Source organism: Caretta caretta, chromosome 10 (genome assembly GCF_965140235.1).
Source record: "Caretta caretta isolate rCarCar2 chromosome 10, rCarCar1.hap1, whole genome shotgun sequence".
Classification (NCBI taxonomy): Eukaryota; Metazoa; Chordata; order Testudines; family Cheloniidae; genus Caretta; species Caretta caretta.
The window spans coordinates 13,887,560-13,914,137 of record NC_134215.1 but is presented as its reverse complement, the minus strand read 5'-3'; the positions used below and the strand labels follow the sequence as shown (position 1 = coordinate 13,914,137).

Below are 26,578 nucleotides of genomic sequence, written 5' to 3'. Positions count from 1 at the left end.
AGATGTCTTTAAAAAAAACTATTCTGCATGAAATTCACTAACCTGGGACAAGAAGTTCTAAATGCTGTTTTGATTGAGTTTACATGCTGACTTTTAAAGTTGAATTTTACAAAATCTTTGCTTCTATCATACTACTCCCAATAAATACCTGTTAATCTGAAACAGGATATCAAGTTTAGCATTCTTTCAAAAAGATACAGCCATAGAAATGAAATCTGACATTGGGAGTTTATGTGCAAAAAAAAAAAAAAGTGCTTGAATTATTAAATACCCCATCATTCAGCAATTAGATACATTTGCTACAAATTCAAATTAAATCCCACTCAGAACACTAGAATCATCTGCAACTGTTGCAGCTCATATTATTTCAGATATTTTAGAAATACAAAATCCATATTTAATTTGGAAATTTTACTGTCACATCAAACTTCACTAATATGCTGATCAAGCCACTCTTTTGTATTGAAGGGTTTCTTGTTTTGTTTTTTTTCCTACAATGCAAACCTTATAAATTTTGATGCCATCCTATTTTTGGATCCTATTCTTCCTCTGAAAGCCCCCAGACCAATGAAGGTTCTTAGCTTTCTGATACAGGGCCTTGTTACAGAAGAACAGGTGTCCTCTTGTTTTGTAAATTATGCAGTGATTCCGATAATTTCAAATGCATATTTAATCAGTCCCCAGTTCAGGCCAAAGAATGTTTGATGGTCATGCATGTAATAAAATTTACCATACGTACTGAATGCTTTCACAGCCGACAGCTTGGAACATAAACCATTTGTAACCTGGCAATTCATTCATGCATTATCATGGGATGCTTAGACTTCAGAAATCAATAATAATGAAACAAAAAGCAGAGGAAATGGAACTTGAGATTTCCGAGAAGCTTAAATATTAGCACCCTCAATAAATAAATAAATAAAATGCAAAAGGAGGAAGTAGCTGAAGAATGTAAGATGCTTATGGTGATGTGTAGCTTAAAGGGAAAATACCAAGCAGGTAGAATTATCAAAGCCAATCACATCTAATCTCTTTGCAGCCTTGAGGTAGCAAGTGTCAAGATTTTGAACAGTGATTAAGCTGGAGTGATGATATTTGATTACGTTTTCCATTACTTGTGTCATTAGGGTGTTCAGCATATAGGTCCTACCTGATAAGCAAATAGTTCCAGTAGTTTTTATGTTGGTTTTAACCTTTTTCGTTTCCGTTTTTTACCTGTTTCCCTAGGCCTTCCTGTTAACATAAGGGCAGGCTGGTAAAAAGCCCTAAGATAATGCATTTTGTTGAAAATGAAGTAATAAATACTCAAGTTGTTATTGCTCACAGAATACTCATAATCTTTTGCATTACAGGTATTTCTTTATAACTTCTGATTTTGAAATTAATGTTTGCATAGGTAGAGTAATTATATAAAAGCAAAGCTCCAGTAACCCAAGATGGTGTTGGTGGTGACAGATCTGCCTTGTAACTACTGTTAGCATATTGTATTCAATATTTGCCTTCCATCCCTGTAGTTTAGTTATTTTAAACTTGCCACCCGTAACATTTTCTCACCTATAACTATGGATGTGAATCATTGTCTTCTGCCATTGTGATCACTTCCTTCAGAAGCCTGATTCTGAACTGACATCCTATTTCTCTCACATACACACAAGCTTTTCATCTTGAAAATTCAACTGCTTAGTCGTTGTCCACAATAAACATTTTGGAAAGTTGAGCTTGATTAGATAAGATTTTGCATGTATGAAACAGAGAACAATTTACAAAAATATGAAAAGCCACCAATTTTTCCTAAATGTTTTGGTCCAGTCTTAACGCAAACTAGCTTGGACTAAAATCATCCAGCTTGATTCACCTGTGGGTGCTTAATGACAGCCAGTGCATTTTTCAGCTCTCCATGTATATTATAACTTCCCCGAGAGGCCTATAGGAGGTTATATGTAAAGCAAAGCATGTCAAGAGAACCTGAAAGCTCTTGTAAGACAAACAGCTAGGTAAATTCTTCTGACATGAGCTTCTGAGTCCAATAAATATAAACCTGCAGCTCATGAGCCTTGCATTTGCTAAGTCCCTGCGCTAGTAAGAGGTCCTCTGAAGAGGTTAAAATTTACACCAGGTGTCTGCAGGACATGGTAACCTCTGGCAGGTTCTCTCACCCAAGTTACAATCTCAGCCAGGCATCTGACAGAAATTGTAACCTCTGCTGGAAAACTGAGGCAAATTAAAGCCAGCACCAAAAATATCCAGCCAGTTGCTTTCCCATCTCAGTGACATCAGGCCAATGGGCTGCCCACGTCTACACTCCAGAATAAAAATATAAAGGGGAAATGGGAAGCCTGGACCTCCTAGGCAAAGGTGTGTCATCGGGGGAAGGAGATAGCAGCAAGAAACTTGCCTAAAACTCAGGCCTGGTCTGGGGAACCTTAGCAAGTTTCCTATTTGTCAGAAATCCCAAAGCAGGCAAGTTTCACCCGTTCTACTTTCCTTATAAAAGTTTCAGACCCTTTGGGCCTGATTCTCCTGTTCCTAACACCAGTATAAATCAGCAGAAAATCTACTGAAGTCAGTGGGCCACATCCTCAGCTGGTGTAAACTGCCAGTTCCATTGATACCAGGGGAGTTGATCTGCACTAGCTGAGGATCTGGCACGATGGAGTTATATGGTGGAAGTGAGGGGAGAATCAGGCCTTTTGTAATCAATAGGAGTACAACCTCTGAAAAATCCCTCATGGCAGAGATACGCCCCCAGCACTGTCAGAGTCCCTGGGGCAGTTATAGTATCCATGGGCACACGCAGAGCTTATTGACCAAAATGTTCCACAGCAAGACGCCGCCAGGAGAAATTGAAATAATAATAATAATAATAATAATAATGGAAAAACCCCAAACCCACACCAACGAACCTGTCAGACAAAAGACTTTCAGACAGAGAATTGTGGCTGCAAATATATTTCATGGGAGGTGGGCAGAGTTACAGTTAAATAATAACAATAAAATGTTCAAGAGTAAGGAAATTACGGGTCCTGGATCAACCTTAGCTTTCACCCGTAATCCTGGCTATCTGCTAGCTGCTACCTAGAGACGACCCGTCCCTCTGTTTATTGTTGTCCAATCCCTTCCTAACATGGAGTCCAGAAATACACTCTCCCTGCCAAAACTCTACAGACAAATTTATAAACTAGCTAACCAGCTAAGGCCTGATCCCAAACCCACTGAAGTCAGTGGAAGTCTTTCCACTGATTTCAGTAGGCTTTGGATCAGGCCCCCTAATCCATATGGAATTAAGACTTGATCCCTCACCAGATCATCCTCCCATTTACAGCTAGAGATTATAACATCTTGTGTTCTGGTTGACTGCAATGGAGTTACACAGGCACCAAACTGGAATCACCTAATGGTTTATCAGACCAACTATTTTCTCAGCAACAGAAAACACTACTTTATCTCCTGATATAGGCAAGACATCACACAATAACCCCATGAATGTTCCTACTACAGTCTGCAGGAAAAAAAACCCTGCCACAGATAGGCCAAAGATCTACCTGTACCTGTCCTCCCTATACATTATCTACCATCGCCAGCTGCTACACTGCCTGCCTCATCCCTGGGGGCACCAGCACTCCACCAAGTCTAAAACTGGTGTATGACCCTTTAGGGTGCCCAGTGATCTGGCATAACTTAAAGTAAACTGCTAGGCTGCTCTGACTTACACCAGGGTTGGGCCAAGGCCTGGGCAGCTTGCTCCGTACCCAGCTTCCTGAATGCCTCCTAGCCCCTGAGATCAGTGGATCTGGGTACAGGAGAAAACCTGGGCTATCATAAATCCCCCTTTTTTCTGTAATTCATATTCTCAACAAGCCAGGCATAAGTTTAATGTGATAACTGGCAACAATCTCTGCAAAGATGGGTAGAGAAATGAAAACTGAATAAAGGCTGCAGTAGGAAACTTAATTCCAAAATTCCTTACTTTTGAACATTTAAATTCTTTTTAAATAAAATGTTCTATTCGTTTCAAACCTGGTTTTCCCTTTAGTAAAGAGAATTGTCAGCCTTAACTCTATCTCAGAAGAGTCGTTACTTGATAGAATTTACCAGCAAGATACAAATAGCATAACCTTCAAATCAGTTAGGCAAGATCTTTATGTTATGCAGTTTACGTTTAATTTAAAGGCTGCACTAAAGAAAACTGCTACAATTTCAACTTTGAATCCAAATTTTTATATACAACCCAAATCCTGTTCTAATTTCACACCTTCAAACCAGAGGGGTTCTCAGTGAGGTCAACGGGAGCAGGGTTGGGTCCATATTCTTTACTACAAATATAAGTTCCCATCTGATAAAAGTACATGTACAAAAATAAAAGGATGACATACCAGTCTCCTCTTCTCGATAATCTGAATTAGAATTTGATGGTGTGCAGGTGCATTCCATATGCTCTTCTAACCTCACCAGAACTTCTTTTAATTTTGGCTTTTTTCTAACATACTCCACTTTTGCCACCTAAAAAAAAGAATGGTGTTTGTACTTAGACACATTAATGCATAACAGGATTTAAGACAGGTGGTTACATATCTATATAAACCACCTCTATCCTGGTGGAGCATCACATACATCACACACTTATTTCATGACACATCCTTTATACAAATTCAGCAGTTCCAAACAGACCAGGTTTTTTTTCTCCAAGAGTTTGATTTCCCATTCATGGGGTTTGAGCAATTCTATATTTCAGGATTTTTCTAAGTCAAGGTAAAGTTTCATATTCAGTCTCAAATCTGCATTTGTCTGCTGAATTTACAGATTCGAATATATTTTTCTCTCTACAACATTTCACCAGGGTTATGTTGAACTACCTGTTGTTTTTAAGACTAAGGCAAACAGCGAAGACATGGAAAGCACCAGTGCTGTTTTGAGAACCTAGCTCCAAATCTCACAAGGGACACCCCCTCTCTGTCCTGCAAGCTTCTTGCAGCAACTCTGGGCAATCTCCAGGTAAATGAGAGCTCACTTACCTTTAAAGGAGAACTAGAAAGAAAATGAAAAGGAGATTAACAGCTTTTTTTTTAAAGTCTTTGCTGAGATACATCCATCTTGCTTGATGTTCTCTCTCTACTGTATGGAAATGTTACCTCTTCAGATATACTGAGCACATATTTCACTAGTATTTAGGTTCCAGGTACATTCCAGGCCCAGCAAATATGCTTAAATACAGTACAAACAGGTTCTAACACAGTTTGGTGGGCTAGCATGGACCATATTCTAGCTCTGGAAGAGAGCGAAGATAGAACACAGATTTTAAACCTTGTTCTAACTTGCACTGGCCCCATTCATGCTGGCCAGCCTAACCTTCTTAGAGCCCTGTGCAACCACCACTGAGATTAAACCTGAGTGAAACCATTATAGACAGGGCCTTGTGCTGAGGAAAGAACCACACCCAAAGGGGAATCTTCTAGCTGCTTTGCAGTCCTGCTTGGCACTAGGGAGACATCCAAAATGTGCCTCCCATTTGACAGTGGGGGGCTGTAAAGATGGGCTGTCATGGACAGCAATGAAACCTAATAGTGCGGATACTGTATTATTTTATACAAATTAGAGACAGAGAGAAATCGAGAGACTGGGCCTCTGATCCCTTGCACACTGAGATGATTGACACACATGTGGTGCTCTGAGGACATAGCACCAGTCAATCGGTGTATCATTAAAATAGGCAGGGTTGTTAAAAAATGGTCAGTGTCCACAATTTTTACTAGACCCTTTTGCTAACTGTGTATTGATTTGTTTGTTGGGGGTTTTAATGCTCCTTGATCTTAGCACTGAGAAAACATTGACCCTCTGTCCTTCCAAAAGTGGCAAATCCTTCTCATAACATGGGGAGGGCGGGGAAATTATACTTCCCAGCTGTCAGAAACCATCCTTTAGCTTTCTGGACACACATGACCAATGGACAACTGAATGAGAGTACCCAGAGCCTAGAGTGAAATACTGGGCCCCGTTAAAATCAGTGGGAGTTTTGCCACTGACTTCAACAGAGCCAAGATTTCAAACCTACATTTCAGTCACGGCGCCCTTTTGTCAACAAGATCTGGAGCCTATTTGCATTTGCCCAACAAACAATAGTTCTGCACGGACAGATGCAGTAGTTAAAATGTCCACATTAAAGACATTTTCTGAGGCTGTCAGATTTCCATACAAAAAGATTTAGAGCTGGTTCTAACATGTCAGAATGCTCTGCTGAAGGGTCAACAATGGGTCACAGCAATATGTTTCAGGCTCATCTATCAGAGTATAACTCTAGCAAGGCTTTGAATGCAAAGATTTGAAAGTGTATGGTACATTTGAGTCATCCGGCATCAAAGGATAACTAATCCTGAAAATTCACAATAACAAACAGCGATTAAGACCTCCATAACCAGAGACCTAGAAAGAGACAAAGAAATTATGAAATGGCTTTGATATCTGCCATGCATATTCCAATTGTTGGAATTAACCAGCATCATCAAAAATTACTTGCAACTAAAACTGTAATCTAACTTTATTTTAGGCCATCTCTATTTTTTTCCAAATTGAAATAACTACATATACACACCTTCCACTCCTTACTTTATACTACATGCACTGGAAGATGTAGGAGGAGATACTTAGAGACTCTATGATGATAACCTACTTCACATTGAGCAATTAAAAGCTACGGTTTTTACTGAAGTGCATTGTAAATTAAAACAAACAAAAAAGCAGCCCCAAGGCTCCTCTTTCTCCTTCAGGCAACGAAAGTTAAGATTGAAGATTTATAAAGTGCTGTAAACATTCAATTTCTCAAGTTAAAGCAACATCAAATACAATTAAATTCATAAATCTGTGTTGTTTCATAACACCTGCTGCCACCATGGGATCTATAATTAATGCTAAGCTAAAACATTAGGCTCTGGGCCAGATTCTCAGCTGATGTAAAACACCATGGCTATTTTGACATCACAGGATCCAACTCTAGGTTAGCATTCTTTTTGTCCCTATCTTGTTGCTTGCAAGAGAAGGATAACTACACACTATTGTGTTCTACCCATTGCTTTGAAATGGTTAGTCTTCAGCAAGCCACTGATTTCAACATGGGCTTCCTTCATCTTTCTCTAATGCAACAAAACCAAAAACCTTCAACAACAACAAAATCCACCAAAAATATTACTTATAAAAACAATGGGGAGACAAGTTCCATTTGTGTTTCTTTTTAATTTCCTCCTAATATTACATTTAAATAATTGTACCATCATATAAAGGTTAGGGTCCATGTTTTGTACCTCTGTGGTCTCTATTCCACATTCCTATGTGTATGAGGAAGGAGAGGGGAGGGAGTGAAGGGAAGAGGGGAAGGGAGCATAGGGGAAAGTTATGTTGCTCAGATAAAAATATCTGGTCTGGTGGGAACACTTGATGGTATCCTCAGCCCCAAGGGGAAGGCAATGTTTCAAATTGTTCAACAGTGATACATAAGGAATGGCAATGAGTTTTCCCAGGCAGGCTGCAATGCAGAGTCTCATGGAAATCAGAGACTCAAAGCAGAGGAAAAAGGCAGGACTCTGGGCATGGAAACCCTGAGAACTCCACCAGCATAATAACAAAATTAATTCTGTACAAGAACTTACAAGAAACCTCTCAGCATGGGAGATGACTTTTACTATAACACTCAACAACAACAAAACCCACTTGGATGGTCCCTGTTTAACATACCAGGCATGAAATAAAATCCTGCATTAGGATGCTTTTCAGAAATGAAATGACTAACAAAGGCATCAGTTTGCTCTAGCTCAGAGGTGGATTAGCAATGGTATGATGGAATGAAGCTCTATGAACCTGGGCAATTCTAAAAATTGCAACTGAGGTGTCAAGTTAAAGAACGAAGACAGAGATCTGTTGCGTTTTAACTAGACACAAAGAAGTCAGCTGGAGTCAAACCACAGCTGAGGCAAGGTGCATTTGCCTATAATAGGTCAAAAAGTCATTGCACAATTGTGTTTTATGGAACAAGAACTATTATAACACTACCTGTTATGCGGTTTGCAATTGCTCTTAAAGGGAAGTTAAAGATCAAGTATTGCCTGGTCCCATTTCAGCACAAAACAAGAGAATACTGAAAGATGTAGTCCCCAGAGGGACACTGGAAATTGTATGATGCAGCAAGACATGATGGGAAGAAGCAACAGGGAATTTAAGGAGCAGCTTTCCCTCAGAAGAGGAGAAACTGGGGAGAGATCAGACTCGATGTGTGGCTCTTCACCAAGAGAGCAGAGGAAACAGCCTGGAAGAGGCTGTGGCTAGGACCTAGGAAGAGGCCTAGTGAAAGAAACCCAGGGTAGTGACAAAGCACATGAAGGACAAAGTATAAGGCAAAACAGTATTGGTGAGGGATTGAGGCCTGATTTTGGCTACACAATTAGGGGCTCAGACTGGTGCTTCCAGAAAGAGTAGGAGGAAGTCCCTTTTTCACTCCCCTACATGAATGGGAAGAGAGCTGTGGACCAAGGAAGGAGCCATTTAGCTCTGAGTCACAGGAAAAGAGTATACTTAGTGCAGTGAGGACAGAGAATCTGATTAGCTTTGCCTCAGGAATGAGGATTGTTGAACCTGGGGAGGACCAGAGGACCATTTTGTATCATTTTGCTTTGGATTCATGTGGTTGCCCTGGAAGGGGAGGACTTTTGTTTTGACTGAAAGCACTAAACCTACCTCAGAGGGAAACTACGGCCTGGCCCTGGACACTGGCAGGGACACTGAAGAGATAAGAATCCACTACAGTCCTCAAGAAATGCTTTGTTACAGATAGATTCTTGCTACCTAGATGTCCATGGCCCCTAAACCATACATGTGTGACCTCATGGACCACCTACCAGGATACGCATAATTAGTCCAGAAGGCCTTGCTGGTAGAGGAACCACTACAGTTCCATTTTACAGTGTAGAGGAGGCCAAATAAGGGAGCCATGAGGGTTCTTTGGGTGTAGGGTTGCTGGATTTACTGCTGCAGGGACTCACCAGCCACTGACCCCTGCATGTGATGGGGGATACAAAGACTGTAGAGGCTATTGTCACAGTTAAAGGGCTATCTGCACCTCTGTTTCCTTTCTGGTCTCACTGAATGCATCTGCTCTCTACTCTACTCGTTCTTATACTGCACTCATCACCATATTATCTGAACACTTCCAGTAGTGCACCAAGCAACACATATCTGTCATGTCTCCCAGTCTGCAGACCTTAACCCATGGCGGAGTGGAATTCTGCAGTTCTCCCTCTCTTACACCAGGCTCTGGGCTACAGCACTCTGTGGATCAACCATTCTTACTCAGCAGGTCTAACTGAACTTGGATACCCGCAGTTCTTTCCTTCAGGAGTCTAGTGATATCCAGGGATCAGACAGTCTTCTTAAAACCAAAGTATTGTTTCTTTTAACAGAAAGAACAAGACATTTCAAGAAAAAGAATTTTATAACAAGAAACACTCTATCTGCTTGTTTGTTTTACCAAAAGGCTTATCATCCCTTGACGGTCACGAAGGAAGATACCCCCATCAAGTCCATGCATCTCAGTCTGGTTCTCCTGAACAACCACCTCTTTCTCTTGAAGAAGTGTTCCTTTTTAAACGAGCGAGAGTTCTTTTGATCTCTTGCATATCTACCCTTTCCTGCCCTGGCATTGTCTCTGAATGACTCTCAAGTGTTTGTCTGCTGAGAAGTGGCTTATCTTGGGCTACTCTTTCCCTTCCTGCTTGTCTTTCCCAACAGCCCCCTATTGAATTACACCAGCACCTCCATACAGTAAACATCCCATTAACCAGGTCAATGTGCAACATTCATAAATTAATGCAGAGCAGCTCCAAATCCATCAGAGGTATTACACCTGAGGTAGCGGATAAGGAGAGTGGATGGAGCCCTTCTGCTATTGCTCCACAGATTGGAAAGGAAGATTGCTCCCTGCTGTTCCTGCAGAGATCCCTAGCACCCAGCTCAGCTACTCGGGATTGGCATTGGGAACAGGATTTGCTCCATAATGTTCACATCGGCTGTCTTGGCTAGGAACAAACCAGCAGATCTGTTGAATGGAAAGATGTGGGGTTTTTCATGACTGCTATTGGGCTGACCCAGTTAAGTAAACTTCAGGAAATGCCAAACAAAGGGATATTCCAGGTCCTTGGGTTGGTTAAAACTTCATCTACCTGACATATTTATGGAACAAATATAAAACCAATGAAACCTCTAAGCATTATGAATTGAGTTTTGTTGCAGCAACAGGCACAGTTAAAGAAAATGCTTCCACAAGTGACATTAAAAAAAAAATCACACTCCACCAGCTGGCACTAGGGAGCGACTGGATTCCTTGCCATGTGCTAATCACAGAGGAATTCCCAAAGTCAAAATTCTGCAGGACCAAGCAATTTGCTTTTGCACCGTGGTTCAGACTTTTCAGTAGCCGGGTCAGAAAAGATATTCAGAGGTTCAATAAAAGAAACGGCAAACACTTCAAGTCTGGTCCAATTACTGAATCCTCGAGTATGTTAGCATAAAAATACAAGCAACAGAACTTGTGCTTATATGCACCTGAGGGTCAACAAGGGAGAGTGACTTTAAAACAGGCATTTCATTTCAATCAAACAGGCGTTCTTTCATGCTATTTATGAATAGACTGTTTAAAACATATTCCCGTGGGGAAAGGGAGATACATCGGACATAGGTGCTCTCTGTGCTGCCATGCAGCAGTTCCACTTCTCAGACACTGCTTTTTGTTGATTGCTCAGCGAGGAAAGAGATTCCATAGTATCAGATGGCTTGTTTTCAAGCTAAGAATAAAGGATCACGCTGTGACTATTAAAACTATTGGCTGCATTTGGAGGTAGGGAGATTTCAGAGGGGCCTGAAGGCAGAGGGAGCCCCAAAAGGAGCATATCCTGGACTGTGAGCTCCATCACCCTCTGAAAGGATGCAGCCTGTGCCCGGCTGTATTAATGCCAGCCAAGTCCACTGGCTCATGTGGAAGTGGAGAAAGGTCAAAGCACCCCTGTCCCCATGCCCCTTTGTGGGAGGCCAGCACTGCTGGCCCAGAGCACTGCTTGGCTCCCCAGCAGCAGCCCCCTGCCTGGTGTACACGGGGTCTAATCCAAAGCTCACTGAAGTCTATGGGAGTCTTTCCATTGATCTCAGTGGCCTTAGGCTCAAGTCCTAGGAGAGGAATGCCCCTAATGCCTGCACCCACCTTTAATGCACCTGCATTAAGCCCTCGCATTCCAGCCCTAACACTCTGACTAATTGATAAATGATAACTTTGTCCACAAGAGCATAAAGAAACCTCCTTTGCTTTGGCCTGTGAGATAATACGTCTGCAAACCCACTCACTGACCTTTCTGGGTGGACATTTTTGCAGTGTGACTAGGCATGCTATGATCTCACCACCTTGTCAATGAAAGGGGAAGGAGGAAAGCCCTTTCAGTCCTAATCAAAAGAGCGCTTTTATCCAGCCTGACATCATGGAAAAAACAAGAGAGCTCTCAACTGCATTCCAGGAATAACCCAGACAAGCCCCCCCAAAACAACTCCTACCTTTCCTGGGACCCTCATGCAGGGCTTTGCTAGATAATGGCATGCACACCCCCTGAGCTCTAAATACAGGATTTCCAAAAGGCTCACCAAACAATTAATTATATCAAAGCCTATGAGAGAAGCCAACTCTGGAGGATACAAATACAGATTCTGTTCAGAGATTTCTGATGAGACTGTGGGGTCAGTGGGCAACCTCGACAATGAGCATCCTGTTTCTATTTGACCTCTTGTCCTTCTTACTTCTTAATTACTGTTTGGAGCAGGGGACTTGCCTTGGAATTTTCTGAAGAACTGGCCGATGTGTATTCAATATCATTGGTGTCACCTTATTAACGCTGCCTATAAAATCATCTTGCCTGATAGGGTAACTTTTAATAAAATTAATGTAATCCTGAAGGGGACCAATGTGCATCACTGAACCGTGTGAGACAGTGAGACAGATTCCTTGGCGCAGTAATGGTGGGGAGATGACAGGCCCAGCACTGGCATAACTTAAAGCTGCTGCCTAAGTTTTAAACTCTATCACTGGCTTACGTTCCTTAATACATCCTACGCCAGTGGGGGATTGCTGTGGCTTGCTCACTCCCTGCCCCCTACAGTTCAGTGGGAGATGGAGGGGTGGAGACTGGGTTGTGGTACAGATGCACCAGCAGAAATTCTCATCAGCCAGGGAAATTCTCTGCTCGGCATTTGCAGCTTGATTTTCACCTCTTTGCACCATGTTTGCATATTAACCATAGAATCTGGCCCAGAGAACTCAATGGGAGCAGGACTGGGCCCAAAGGTGCTAGCACTACATTCACCAGTGACATGATGGTCACAGGTAGGGAGGCACTTTCATTCTAGGTCTCTATTTTAAGTGGCTTTCACTTTGGGGCTTAGACTTCTCCACTTTGTTCTCAGCCCAGCAGTTAATCGAGTTGTCCCTGACTTATTTATTTTTTATTTTTTTAATTATATTTGCAAAGTGTATCAAGATCCACAAAGGAATGATGGCATGTAAGTGAAAAGTATAACTATTTTTGGAAAGACTGAAAAAATCTGTTCAGATGTTTTCCAGCTTATCAGAGTGTGAAAATTTTCCTCGCCCATTAAAAAACTCAGACACTTTTTCGGGGGTTCAGATAATTCATCATTGGTTGGGATGTCGCGCTTTGTACTTGGAATACGCAATGACCAAATAAATGTGTTAGAAGCACCTCTTATAATTACTCAGTAAACCACAGTGGCTGCTGCACTCCTTAAATCCTACCAGGCAAATCCATATTTGAGTTTTTAAAAAATAGAATTTTGACCTTCGAATTTTCAGTCACGCATGGGGCCCAGAGGTTAATGAAATGTGATTCTGAAATGTGATTCTCACTCATGCTGGTGCAACTCCGTTGACTTCAACAGAGTAACTGCTGAATTGCACTGATCTAAATGAGAGCAAAATACAAGAAATACCATCCACTTCATGTAATATTTACCAGAAGCCTGTGGCAGGGAGAAATGGATTTTGCTTAATGAATAAATATAGCATGAAGCCTTGAGTCTCTTAACCGCAGGGATACAATAACTTGGAAGACATTTTTTCAGATCAAAAGTGTTATATTGTCACATATAAAAGCCCAATTTAGGCTGCACAATATTTAATTAAAGAAATGTAATTCTGTGCAGTGGGTTTTGCAGTCCAACGCCCCTCGAGTCATTCTATCTTTTAAATTCAAGATCTGTTCTGGGAGAGATCGTGGGAAAGACACAATCAAAACTTTTTTTTTTTTTTTAGATATAAAGGAAAATGAAAGGAATCCATGAAAATCAAATCCAAAAATAACATTTTCCACTAATCATATTTTATGAAAGGCATCTGCTCACTTACAAGGGAGCAAGATATCTAACTGACTTTGCTAGGGTGAGGGTGGTAAAGGTAGATGCTAAACAGGATGCACACAAGAATGTCTGAAGCTCCCAAACTCTTACAGTAATATCCCTACAACCAGAATTTGCTCACCTTGACACTTCTGTGATGTATCCGTGATGGCTGGCATTTCATGCTGCTGGTATTGCAACAGCCAGTACAACGTTTCACCTCCACACACGGTGGCCATATCAGGAAATTAGCAGACGTGGGATCGATCTGACTCCGAGGTATCTCGTATATAACAGTTCTTGTTTTGCAGACGGCAGGAATGGCTTCCTCTGCAAACAGAAGAACCCAGACTTCCAGGTGAACAGCTGTTCTCGCTTTAGAGCACACATGCTTACACCATTACGTGCTTAAGAGAGTGATTCCCACCCAGGCTTTTGCGACAGGTGCTCTATGCTCCGATTGCTGACATTAACGAAAAGCCTTTGTGCTGGGCTTGGATAAGCTGTTACTGCTTGCCTCCCGTTCAATTGTGCATGCTACCCCAGAGTGAAGACTGAGTTGCTCCAAACACCCAGCTCACGAGACGACGGCTTTCCACCGCCCAAGTCCCAGTGCAGCTCAGAGTGCGCACAAATAAATGGGAGGCCAGACTGTCTGAAAGGTGACAGCAGGCAAGGACACCGTCTGAAACTCTCACTGTTGTACTAGTTCCTGGTCAGATAGCTGGATAGGGACTGGTCCTGAACCATAGAAGTCAGTGGAAGCTTTGCTGTTTTCCAGGATAAGGGCCATAATGTGCATCTATGTATATTTCACACATACAAAGCACATTTAATAAACTGCACACAATCTGCTTCTGTAATTGCTACACCATGCACCATCCCTTAGTTTATGACACAACCTTCTCCAACTTTCAGTTCTGCAGTGGTCTTAACACCAAGCGGTCATAAAAATGGCAGCAGTCCTTATTTCTGAATGAAGCTGGGAAAATGATGCATGGCTTGATATTTTTAACAAGGCGAAACCATGACCAAAAGTGTCTCTAAGGTGCCACAAGTCCTCCTTTTCTTTTTGCGAATACAGACTAACACGGCTGCTACTCTGAAACCTATAATACTATGTTCAGCTGTGCAAATTATTTTACCAGGTCTCAATCTACAGCAACTTTCTGCTGCTGAAAGACCAGTTTACAAACAAAAGTTTCAGGCATTTGAGGGTTAGCTGTATAATGTTTGCTGTGCAATAAAGCAATGTTGTGAGATATTGCTCGGTGACAGCTTAGTCACAGTGCATTTAGCTGACATATGAACAATCCAAGATCCACAAACCTGAGATCTCTTGCAGCCTGGGATGATAAGAACTAGGACTACTGAAGAAGTGACATTCTTGACTCCAGGACCAGATGGGCTGGCAAAGAATGCTTTATCTCTGTTATGGCAGCCCCAACGGGGAAATTTGAATGGTGAGAATTTATTTGAAGGCAGCTTGTTTTTTGCTGTCCAGTTAAAGAGGCTAAGCTGCTGGGGTATGATGAAGTTGGGATGCTCTTCAATATCCTCAATAGAAGTATAAAGAGAAGAAAATGTGATCTGGTTTGAACCTGTAACTTGAAAGCCTAGGATCACATTTGCTTTGATTTGGTTTGGGAAGAGGATCGTTTCGATGGGCAAGCCCCCAGAGGAAACTTAAAAACAACTCTATAGGGTGGGTAAATATCACAGCAGAGGAAGGATGCTTCTCACTCCCTACAATGCTGTTAACTAGGCCAATTAAGGGCCTGACAGTGCAAGATACCGGGCAGCTCCTACAAAATGCTAAGACCGCCATTCCCATGACTTTAAATGGGACGCATTCAGCACCTTACAGAATAAGGTGCCAAGTGTAGCAGGTGGTTTTAGAAGCATTGTTCTCTAGAGGCGTTCAGTGTGAGGAGTCTGCAGTTGCCAATTCACAGTGCAAATCCATGCTAACAGTGTGCTCTGCTGTATGTTTCATGAGATCTTAGTCTAAAGTTAAAATATACTGATTAGGAATTGCCCACAGCATATAAGAATATGCATGTTTTCCAAAGATATATTAAATGGTAAATCAGTAAGACCTAATCATTTGTAACAAGTGTTGCATAAAAATGCCATTTTGAAGTCAAGTAACATCTATTTCATTTTATATCCAGGCTTTTGTTTGAAACCATCATTAATACTTATTAGAAAAATGCCTTGTAAACATGCCTGGTCCCTTGTATAATGATGGGAATTAATGTCATAGCACTTCAGTCTTGCTCTCAATTTTTGGATAAACTGGTTTTGAATTAAAGAGTCAAGCTGTTTCCTTTTCTAGAGCTTCTGTCCTGAAAACTCTACCAACTGTTGATGTTTTTTTAAAAAAAGGAAATTGCAGTAGTTGTTCCCCACACTACGAATTATACATTGAATATCACCACATTTTCCAACTAAGGTTTCCCTTTTAACGTGCTGCAACACGACAGTGAATGTAAAGAATTTATTCATGCTTGTCTCTTGTGGATAGATTACCCAGCAGAAGGTGACTGATGCAACAACTGACTTTGGAAAAGTGACATACTCAAAGGAAAAGACCATTTTACTTTCTACTTTTTATTTTGCACAATGAAGTGTCTTGCATGACTAATCAAAGGAGCCCCCCACGATTTTGTTCTTTAAGCACAAACAGCTTGTTGTTTCTTACCAATGCTTCTTTTTCTGCGAATGGGTACAGGGTGATTCTCTTGAACATGTTTAGCAGAATGAATACTATGAGATCTCAAGTTTGTTTCTGAAACATCATCATATCCTAAAGTAGAAAACACAATATCAGACCTTAACTGTGTCATAAGCACGACAGTCACTTTAATTCTCCACCATTAATGTATAAGAATATGCGTCAGCCATACATATAGGATCAAATCCTGCCTTAATATACAATCCTGTGAGACTCCTGCCAATAAAACTGCAGGGGCATAAGGGCAGAACTTAATGCAGAATTTCTCACATAAACATGTGCATTTTTAACTCTTTAATATTTGTTTTATGGAAAAATATAGAAACTCTCTGTGTTGTATGATACAGGGGAAATTCTGTTTTAATTCTGTTGCATTTTTCCTGTGAAATGTATAATAAACTTTCTAACTGGATCTAGGTGTAGAAATTAGAATAACAATATTTCATGATGCTAATACACAGATTGAAGTTCTCTTATAAGACGTTCCAGGAGTTCTGGTGGTGCGAGTCTACATAATACAAAATATGGTGTTGTAGTAAGAATGCTGTTACTATAAACTTTCTCTTGTCTGGCTAACTCAAGAACAAGCAATAACTAGTTTGGGTTTCCTTTTGGTCTCTCTGTTGCAGAACAAATCCCTTGTGAAGTATCCTAACCTTTGGAGGGGCATCTGAAGCTACTGCAGACTCTGGGATTGCATCCAGGCTTGTCTCGTTCCCTAAATAAGCCTACCACATGGGTTAAAGGGCCATGAGAAAAAGCAAAGATGGAAAACTTGGCATTTCATTTATCATATACAACAACAAAATGACAGCTCCGCTATTTGGTTTTGTGAAGTGAAGCCGTCCAGGTCGTGTCACGTGCAGTGGGTTTCAGAAGGATATGAGCACATACTGCATTGCTGGTATAAACAGAATGCGGACGGAAATGTAAGTAAATTCCAACACATCTCGTATGTGTGGTAATCTGCCTATTGGAATGCCCTCTGTGACACCATGGGCTGTTGTATCAGTTTCACCAATGCCTTCAAGGAGAACTGTAACACGCACACAAAATACAAGTGGGTGGCATACAAAAAACCAGTTACACTCTCTGCTTGCTAACAGCATGTAATGGTCTCCTGTTTTCTATAGCTTTGTATGCCTTCTAAACACTGCAGTCCTTTCTGCTTCCAGTGCATTCATATGCATGTTTCATAATGTATCCAGACTCTAGTGGAACCTGTTTTACACTCAGCTATGTTAACAGTATGGATCACACATGGCTGCTCTATAAATAAACTGACTCCTTCCCGCCCCACGCACACACACCCAAGGAATCACACCCAACAGAGCATGCGGCTGTGAAATAATTGCACGCCTCGGGTGCATAGTGAGACATAAAGACAGAGCCCAGGTGCCTTCAGCACCCTAGAAGGAACCACATGCCCTCAAGTGTGTAATTCCTCTTTTCTTATAAGTGGAAAAAAGCAAACTAAGTGGGCTATGCAATTGTAGCCTCCAGCAAACGCTTCCACTCATCTGTTGGCAAATCCTGCCCATTTCCTAAAACGGTGGGAATGATCCTGTGGGGGTGGTGTGAATCAGCACAGTCCCGTTGAACCCAATCTGTCTAGGTATGTATGTGGCCTTCATCACAGGAGTGTCTGAACACCTCGCGATCACTACTGGCTTTTAGCCTCACAACACCCTTGAAGGGTAAGGAAATATTGCTCCCATTTTACAGAAAGGAAACTGGGGCACAGGGTGGATTAAGTGACATATCCAAGGTCACCTAGGATATGTCACTTAATCCACCCTGTACCTCAGTTTTGTATCGTTACAATAATAGGAAGTAGGTAGCTGAGCTGGAAACTGAACCCAGGTCTCCCAAGTCCCACCCCAATGCCACTAGGCCATCCTTCCACTCTTAGGTGAGTGAAGCTATGCTGATTTACACTAGCTGAGCATCTGGCATGTTCTTTTTACTCAGTGGGGTCTGCGAGTACTCACCACCTCTCAGGACCAAACCCTTAATGATTTCCCATATGCTGGGAGATCATTAAGCACTGGCTACCTCTCTCTCTTTGATGCAAGAAACTATAGTGCAAAAGCAGGGCAACCATATGTCCCGTTTTGGCCAGGACAGTCCCTTTTTTAAGCCCTCTCCCAGCCATCCCGACTTTTTTTGGCAAAACTGTGCCTTTGCCCTGTTGGCTCTTACTGACTAAGCATCAGTGGGCAAGAACAAACTCGACAAACACACAGTTTTGTAAAGAAAAAAAAAAAAAGTGGGTTGTGACCCTTAGCAGGGGTGTGGAAGTACACGCGGGGGGTGCAGGGGGGGAGTGGCAACACCTGTCCTGCGCTGGAGGGAGGGCTAAGGAGAGTGGCTTGGGGGGGGGGGACGGACTTGGGCCGGCCCTTGGGGGGAGGGGGACCTCAGGCCAGTCCCAGGTGGGCGGGAGGGGGCCTCAGATGGCCCCAGGGAGGGGAACCTCAGGCCGGCCCTGCGAGTGGGTGGGCAGCGGGGCGGGCTCAGGCCGGCCAGTGGGGTGTCCCATTTTCTCTTTGGGGAAATATGGTCACCCTATGCAAAAGCAAGCTGCATTCATTCTGCTTAGCACAAGAGCCTGACTTGCACAGGGTACGAAGCCACTCTGCTTACCTGCAAACAGGGTTTAAAAAGTAAAGGCTATCTGTAAAACTGATACTCCTGAGCCTAGCCTCCTGCTGGTAGCGGCCATCTTGCTGAAAAAAGAAATGAATTGTGGAGCAGCCCTGAGTACCAGATTCCAATCCTCCGTCCCTTACTGGGCAAAGCTCCTATTTAGCATAACTCAGTCATACTATATTGCTTTATGAATCAGGTAAGATCCAGGAAGTAATCTCATCAACTAACCACTATGTTAAACCACATGTTTATGAGCCCGCAGTTGCACAACTCAGAATTCCATTTAGTCTTATGCTACCATCAGGTTACAAGCAAAATGACATGTTGGATGTGCTTATTCTAAGATAACTTGTAAGGCGCTGAAGGCCCTTGGCTTATACTGTGTCTTGCTGTATCACTATAAAATGCCATTGGTTCACAACCATATGCCCAGCTGGGTGCAAGTCCTGAAAGCAAAAAAAAGTAGAGCTACCCTATTGCGAACACAGCTGACTGTGAAACAAGTTCCACTGAAATCTAAATGCATTATGAAACGTACATACAAAATGCTTTTTTTTCACTCCATCATTGGTGTCTTTTTATGAACAGAATTGTGGAGCATGTGGTTACTGCAAGAGTTATTGTAACTGAAAGCAGTTAGCCTATATTGTATCCCTCTTGGCACCTGGGCCCACAAAGGTATTTAGGCTCCTAACTTCCATTGAAATCAATGAAAGAAGAGGAATTTTTACCATTTTAATGGTTAAAACAACGCTGTTTCAGCAATCCAGAATAGAACTCTCCTGTTGACTGTTGAAGCCTAGAAATAAACTCACGATTTGACTAAAGGGCTCCTGAACGAATGGTGTCAGAAATTATGTCAATTTTTCCTAAGTTAGAAGTGATCAAGAGAATGAAGCTGCAGCGTACCAAGTGCCTCAGAAATGCAGAGTTTCCTGAACTCCCTATTAAGTCAGGAGGAGCTGTGGGTGCTAAGCACCTTGCAGGATTAGGTCCTAAGAGCAGAGAGTTGAGAAATGTGAATGTAAGAAAAAAAGTATGATTCCCAATTTATAAACGTTGAAAAGTACTGGTTGCTAAGTCAACTTTAAGGATGCTGTGCTGAGCAAGATGAATGCCACTCTCTTTTAAGATGGGGTAGTTCATTTAATAAAACAAATGTTTTCATGGCAGCTGATCAAATAATTTCTCTTTAATCTTTTATGCACTGATGCACTGACAACATTCTGATGATGGGTAGAAAAAAATTCTAGCCATTAGCTCTGGTCAGTCCCTTAATGTAGTTGAAATTGTTCTTTTTGTCAGATTGGCATTTTTCCACTATGTCACAGAGTAGCTAATACATAAATCTCAGCATTCTTATAACACTGCCAATAATGTGATTACTGTACTCTCTAAATAAGCATGTGAAAAGTGCCCTAAAACTAAAGCAACTGTTACATACTTATATATCTGTATGGTATCCTTGTTTTCACATGTAATTTTTGTGCATACGGTACAGTCCCAAATGGTGTGCTTAGTTGTATTCTGCTAAACAAGTATCATCTTGATGTGTGTACAAGAAATGGAGGCCCAAGGTTCCTGGTATCATCATCAGCTTATGAAATTCTCATTGTTTCTCTTTCAGAATTCAATACAATGTACAATAACAAATACAGTCTCTCTTACAAATCAGTCCTACTCCCAAAAGCCCAAGGCAAAATCAGACAGTTTGATCATATTTCTATCCGGTCTAAAATATGCCCTTGTGATATCCAAACTCAGAGACTGTCTAAGTTTTAAACTTTGATCTACTAAAAGAAATTAAAATAGTAACATGTAGGATGCATTTTTCTGTGGAGAGTTGTAATTTAGTAACTAAAAAGAATAACATTATAGTATTTAAGCTTTCCAGAGCCACATTCCCTACATCATGTCGCGGGAGGGGAGGGGGAAGAAGAGAGCAAAATACAGACATATCTCAAAAGCTTGCCTCCTTCACTGTTTTCAACTGGCCTAATAGAAGATAATATCTGCATCCTTGTCCATTTTTAAACTGGGGCTTGGTCCAAAAACTGCTAAAGTCAACAGGAGCTTTTAATGAATTAGACTCTTTGTGATTTAATGAACTAACATAATACCAATTTTTCCGTGTGTGTGTGTTATTTTATAATACACCATTAGAATTTAGCATTGTAGCAGCACCAGAATTTCCTGGTTGATGCTCCAACATCATCCACTAGTACAGGGAAACTATTGTTCCCTCTGTGGGAGATTCTCATCTCAGTCCAAGCAGTGATGAGGCAGGAGGCAAATCTACTAGATGATTAAATGAACTCTACCACCCACAGGACAGAAGGGAGAAGGTAGTGTGTGAATAGTAAGAACCACACTGCTAGCGAAAGAGATTTTGCAGGCAGAGTAGAGGAAATGCCTCTTTTTTGGTGATTTATTCTCTTAGCTATTAGTAGTAAAGTTGTGGACCTTGAATGCTAGAGATATTTACTAGCTGGGATCATGCATGCTTTATATTTTAAGTAGCCAGGGTTTGATTCTGCTCTCAGTGGAACTCAATGGATTTACATCAGTGTAACTTTCACAGGGACCTGTTTCTGGGATCCTTACTGAGACAAAACTCCTATTGCCTTCCGTGGTAGTTTTCTCTGACTAGGGAGTGCAGGATCAGGCCATAAGAGCATAAAAACATAAGAACGGCCATACTGCGTCAGACCAAGGTCCATCTAGCCCAGTATCCTGTCTTCTGACAGTGGCCAATGCCAGGTGTTTCAGAGGGAATGAACAGAACTGGTGATCATCAAGTGATCCATCCCGTCACCCATTCCCAGCTTCTGGCAAGGAAGAATTTGGCCCAGATTTTCTTTATTGAAAACATTGATAAGCACCGTGTTGGATAATGTTTTGCTTTAAGTAATATGCCAGATGGTGTGGGGGTGTGGTTTCTAATTTTATGAAGGGGTTATCAGTCATCCTTGCAGTACAAGATCGAGTCAAAATCTGTCAGAATGCAAGGAAGAGCTACCAACCCTTTTAAAATGTAGTTATTATTCTAAGTAACAAATATATTAAACCAAAAGAAAGAGTATTGCGTGAAATGTTATCTTAGCAGTGCTAACCATCAGACATCTAACTTTCTAGCCCATGCTAACCTCACATACAATAAACACGCCCAATCCTGCAATCCTTTATCTCCAGAGTATACCCACTGAATTCAATTTTAATTGATTTTGTATAGCTATCATAATACTTGGGGTCTAAGGATTACTCATGAAAGTAAAGACTGCAGGATTGGGTCCAGTGATGTGTTTAAGCATAAACTAAGATTGTAAATGCCTACCTACCTCCATCAGGGCCCAGTCCTGAAACCATTAGTCAGAATAGAGTAATAGAGTTTAATGCTTGGAGAAGGACTACTCACATAAGTAAAAATAAAGGTGCAGGACTGGATCCTTGGAATTTTTATAAGTTCATGCCCTAAAATATTAATGTTTCATGTTCAAATATTAAAATATTTATATTTCCTGTTTTTTCTGGTGCTTTCTGACTGATGCTTTGCAGTAAAACAGCAAAATGAAATAACACATTTATGGTTAACTTCTTAATTTTTCAGTACTGTTTCTGCTTGATATTTGCAATTAGGTAAGTAATTACAGCCTGGAATAAGTTCCTCTGCTCTGCTCCATTCACTGCCATATTTTAAAATAATATAGTCTTGTATCTACCAGTTATTGACTCAAAGGCACAGGAAATAAAAAATCTGTTCAAATTCCAAAGTGCTCAGGCATCTCCCTCGGGAGCTAAAATATTCACTAACTCCAATGGAATCAGCATTAGGTCCTTATTCACTTGAACGGTATAAAGCACAATTTTAGGTGGGGACATATGGATTCCTTATTTTGTCCCTATTGTGAAAGCTTATTTAATCGCAATGACAATCAGAGCAGAACTTCTCTCTAAAAATTTCAGATCAACCCAAAATCAAGATGGATAAGAGGGTTTTTGAAGAAAGAATGTGTTTAACAGTATTAGTAATCAGCCATTATGGCAAAGCAATGTGAAAGGAGATGAGTATTTGAAACTTCAGTTTAATGGGACACCAGTTACTGCTCAGCATCACGAAAAAGGAAAGCCATGTCTGTAAACTATGTTTCTGGTACATTTCTGTTCACTATTACTTCACTTTAAAAAAAAATAAGACAATTAAGTTAACATTTAAAAAGATGTTGCAACATTGAATGAAGGGGATTGAGCCTAGTCTATATTTTACCAAAATGCATACCATACGGTTTCAATGGAGCTCTCCCAATACCAATGCAAGCAACAACTCATTGACTTTTTGTTTGTGCTTTTAGAAAGGTAGAGGTTTACCCTGGGTTCATAGAGGATGCATCTGTTTGTTTTATTCTTTCACAAACTAACGGAAGAAACCACCAACAGCTAAGTGCATCAACTGCAATGTAATGATTCTGACTCAATAATGCAATGATTCTGAGATCTGATTCCAAACTGCAATCATTTGTTCCAGTGTAGAACATTAGTGAAGTGTACAGTCTCACAAGCCTAATGGTGCAGAAAATAACCTCCTGCTATTCTCTTCTGAATGAGTGTCTGTAAGCTCCATAGGAAGGTTCCTGTTTAAAATCAGTATGGACAGTTTATTTTCCTTTCAATAAGCCCCAGATTTTGGAGAGACATTACTTCATTCATAAATATTGTTGCAAATATTTTAAATGACTCTCACACAGTAGTTTAAAGATAACGGTGCAGTGGAATAACAACAATAAATATTATGGAAATTCTTTTTTTTTTTTTTTTTTGCTGATAAAGAGGTCTCACAGTACAAAGGTCACTAACATTAATATTACACAGAGAAAAAAGTGCACCAAGTTTATTTGGTGTCTGCTCACTTTTCGATGGTTTTATTTTTAAATGCAAAATAAGCCTGGTTTGGAAATGGATCCTTGTCTGGGGTAACTGTTCTTGGACTTTCCTAAGAACCCTGCTGGGATTGGGGAGAAACGCCTGACTCATCATCTTCCTCCTCTGGTTTCCCTGCTTTGGATTCTGATCTTTGGGCTAGGTCTGTCGGCCCACCCAGCGCTAGAAAGGAGGGAATGGAATATTCAGAAACCGTCTCTTTAAAGCCATCCTCACAAACAGACACGTGCTGATCTGTGGGCCCAGGTGCCATCCCTCTGAACAGTGGAATAAAAAGGGAAGGAAGGAAAGAGACTAATTTACCTACGGAATCAATCTCCAGGAGGCGCTGCAAATCGCGGATGCTGTGGATTTCGCTGTGAGCCAGCCTCTCGATTAGCTCCTGAGGGATTTCAGCTTCCTTCAAACAGACAAAACACCAAATCATTGCTTCCCCCTCCTGCTCCAGGATCACCTCTGAGTACATGAGCACTGCAGGCTGAGCGTGCCTATGGACGCCCCTGAAAGCTCTGAGCTGATTCTACCCTGCACCCCACTACGCAAGTGGAATGGGGCTTTTCGCATGAAATTCTATTCAACAGGCTCCTTGCTTAACATTTCCAAGTAACTCATTTTAGGCATCGCCTTGCGTCGGAGGACGTGTTTCGATGAGACATTTAAAATCTCCCCTCCACAGGGTTTGGAGTCGTCCTGCGTTCGCCACCGCTTGATAGCCCCGCTGTTGTGCACAGGCAGGGGGAGAGAGAGGGTGCCTAGGTGTTTATGATTTCATAGAGCCATCACCACCAGCAGAAGAGATCAAGTTGAAATGCGCCACGACTCTGAAACCCAAACCCCTGAGCAACTGTTTAACACTTTCATCTTTGAGCTGGTTTAAAGTTTCTGCCAGGTGGAGAGATCCTTAAACCTCCCAGAAACTCACAGGAAGGGGATAAAACAAAGTTTTCAAGCTGGTTATAAGCTCACACCAACCCAGGGCGTCAGCAGCTTCCCCCAACGTCTGTCGGGAGGCAGAGAGAAATCACGTATCCTAGAACAAGTACCCACGCTGTACGTATAAACGAAAATGAAACTTACAAAAATAATAATTAATGATAACAACCCCCCAGGTATGATGCTTTGGGGTGGGCATGTGCCTTGTGCCGCTAGCGAGAGGCAAAGTGGGGTTTCAATTGTCTTACAAATTCCCTCAAATTTCCCCCTACAAATGGCCACCTGTAATGATCCCCAGAGAGACAGAAAATCATGTTTCTCTTAGATCTCTCTCCATAGGAATCTACTGCCCACACATACGAATGGGTTTAGCTCAGACTACACCCCACTGCTCCCTGATTGGGCTCCAAATAAATAGGTGCAAAGGGATATTTATTTTTACATTTTTGGCCGCACAAGAACAACTTCAGCTCTGAAGAGGGGAGAGGAGGTTTTAATGATTTCGGTTTTAAACCCAGATCGTGTGTGTATATGAACCCAGTAGAGTAACTGCTCCTCGGTCATTTTATTAGCGGTTTCATTCTAGTTTCTTGTTAGCAGGAAACCGCGCTATAATTCCTGCTCCTTGCCATGCAACAACAGGTCCGAGCACGGATTTCTTTGCAAATAATCCCAAGGCCGTTTGCGTTCCGATGGGTGTCGCAAACTGGAACGGGGTGGGTATGCAATTTTTTTTCCAAAAAGCATGCAGCCAGCAAACAGCCCTGGAGCAAAATGCACGGTCATTCCGTTCACCCATTTGCACCCTACATGGCAACTTGGTTTTTGCCTTTGCAAAATTCTAGCAACCGCGGTGAATCGCTTCCCCCGGCAGCAATACTGAGAGATGCCCTGGAGGGAACTAACAAACGATCTCCCCCGGCCCGGGTTAAAACTAGGAGCTTTCCCCCTCCCAAACGACCTTCTAAACACTCTTTCCAAACCCCCCCCCCCCCCCACCGCTGCTGAGCCCTAGGAATTAACAATGCAAAAAGCCAGTCTCACCTACCTCAGGAAACGCAAAGGGAAGGTAGCAAAACCCTATCAGCAAAATGCAAGCCCAGGTCCTCATCGCGTTCTAAGACACTGGGGGCACGAATCAAAGGTCAGGGTGCTGTGTCGGAGCTCCAGCCCGGCTCCTGTGGCTGGGAAATTCAGTACCATCCCTCGGGGAAAGACACGGGTGAGGCGTGCGGCTCGGGGCTCTTCGTCCACGTTGAGGTGTGGGGGGGGGGGGCTTGCTTGGGGGATTTGTATGTTCCCTTGGCTAGAGGAGCTCCGCTTCTGCTGCTCTCTCGCGCGCTCCTCTTGGCTTTAGGACTAGACCAGCCGGTACTTCTGCATATTTGCTTAGATCAGACCAAAGTGAAACCCAAGGAGTCAATCCGGAGCGCAGCCGAAACGCCCATCACCTGTCTGAGACAAGCTCGCCCCCCTCCAGACATGCGGGAGCGCTTCAAACCCGCCTCCCTTTCCCGGCAGGAGGCAAACCCCAGCAGCAGCAGGTTCCTTTAATTATTTATGTATTGCAAGATCGCCCCCCTCCCCCGGTCCTCCACTACCCTTTCCCTCCCTCCCCCCAGTAAATGGATCTTTATTTATAGGGACCGAAATGTTTCTCTTGCTGAAAAATGCCCCCCGCTTTTCCCTCCCCCGCCGCCCCGGCTGGGGTGAGGTTAAAAAAAAATAAATCGGAGCAATATTGCAAGATCACAGGCGGCCTGGTGCAGTTTCTTCCCCACTTTGCACGGGAGACAGGCCAGGTTTAAATCCCCGGGGGGCCGGCACCGGCTCTGCCGATCGGAGCGAGGAATCGGAACTCCCAGGCAGGGTTCTTGAGCTGTCTGGAGTGTG

General features: G+C 42.2%; 1 protein-coding gene across 5 annotated transcripts in view; it reads right to left on the bottom strand.

The window, feature by feature from the left end:
* PDGFA (platelet derived growth factor subunit A) overlaps positions 1-26,269 on the bottom strand; it is a 29,535-nt gene extending 3,266 nt beyond the window's left edge. Inside the window, exons 1-7 of one of the 5 annotated variants that reach the window (XR_007358868.2) lie at positions 25,734-26,269; positions 24,056-24,152; positions 16,133-16,237; positions 13,571-13,758; positions 4,374-4,500; positions 1,151-1,233; positions 43-156 (exon numbers count right to left, since the gene is read on the bottom strand). Coding sequence is in view for 3 of the 5 variants with exons in the window: in XM_048867213.2 (XP_048723170.1) it covers positions 1,178-1,233; positions 4,374-4,500; positions 13,571-13,758; positions 16,133-16,237; positions 24,056-24,152; positions 25,734-25,796 (636 nt within the window). In the remaining 2 variants the exon portion in view is untranslated. Of the gene's footprint in view, positions 1-42; positions 157-1,150; positions 1,234-1,263; positions 1,719-4,373; positions 4,501-13,570; positions 13,759-16,132; positions 16,238-24,055; positions 24,153-25,733 lie in introns of those variants that run through there. The other 4 variants (XR_007358869.2, XM_048867213.2, XM_048867214.2 and 1 more) reach the window with 4 other exon arrangements.
* Between the last annotated feature and the right edge of the window lie 309 nt (positions 26,270-26,578).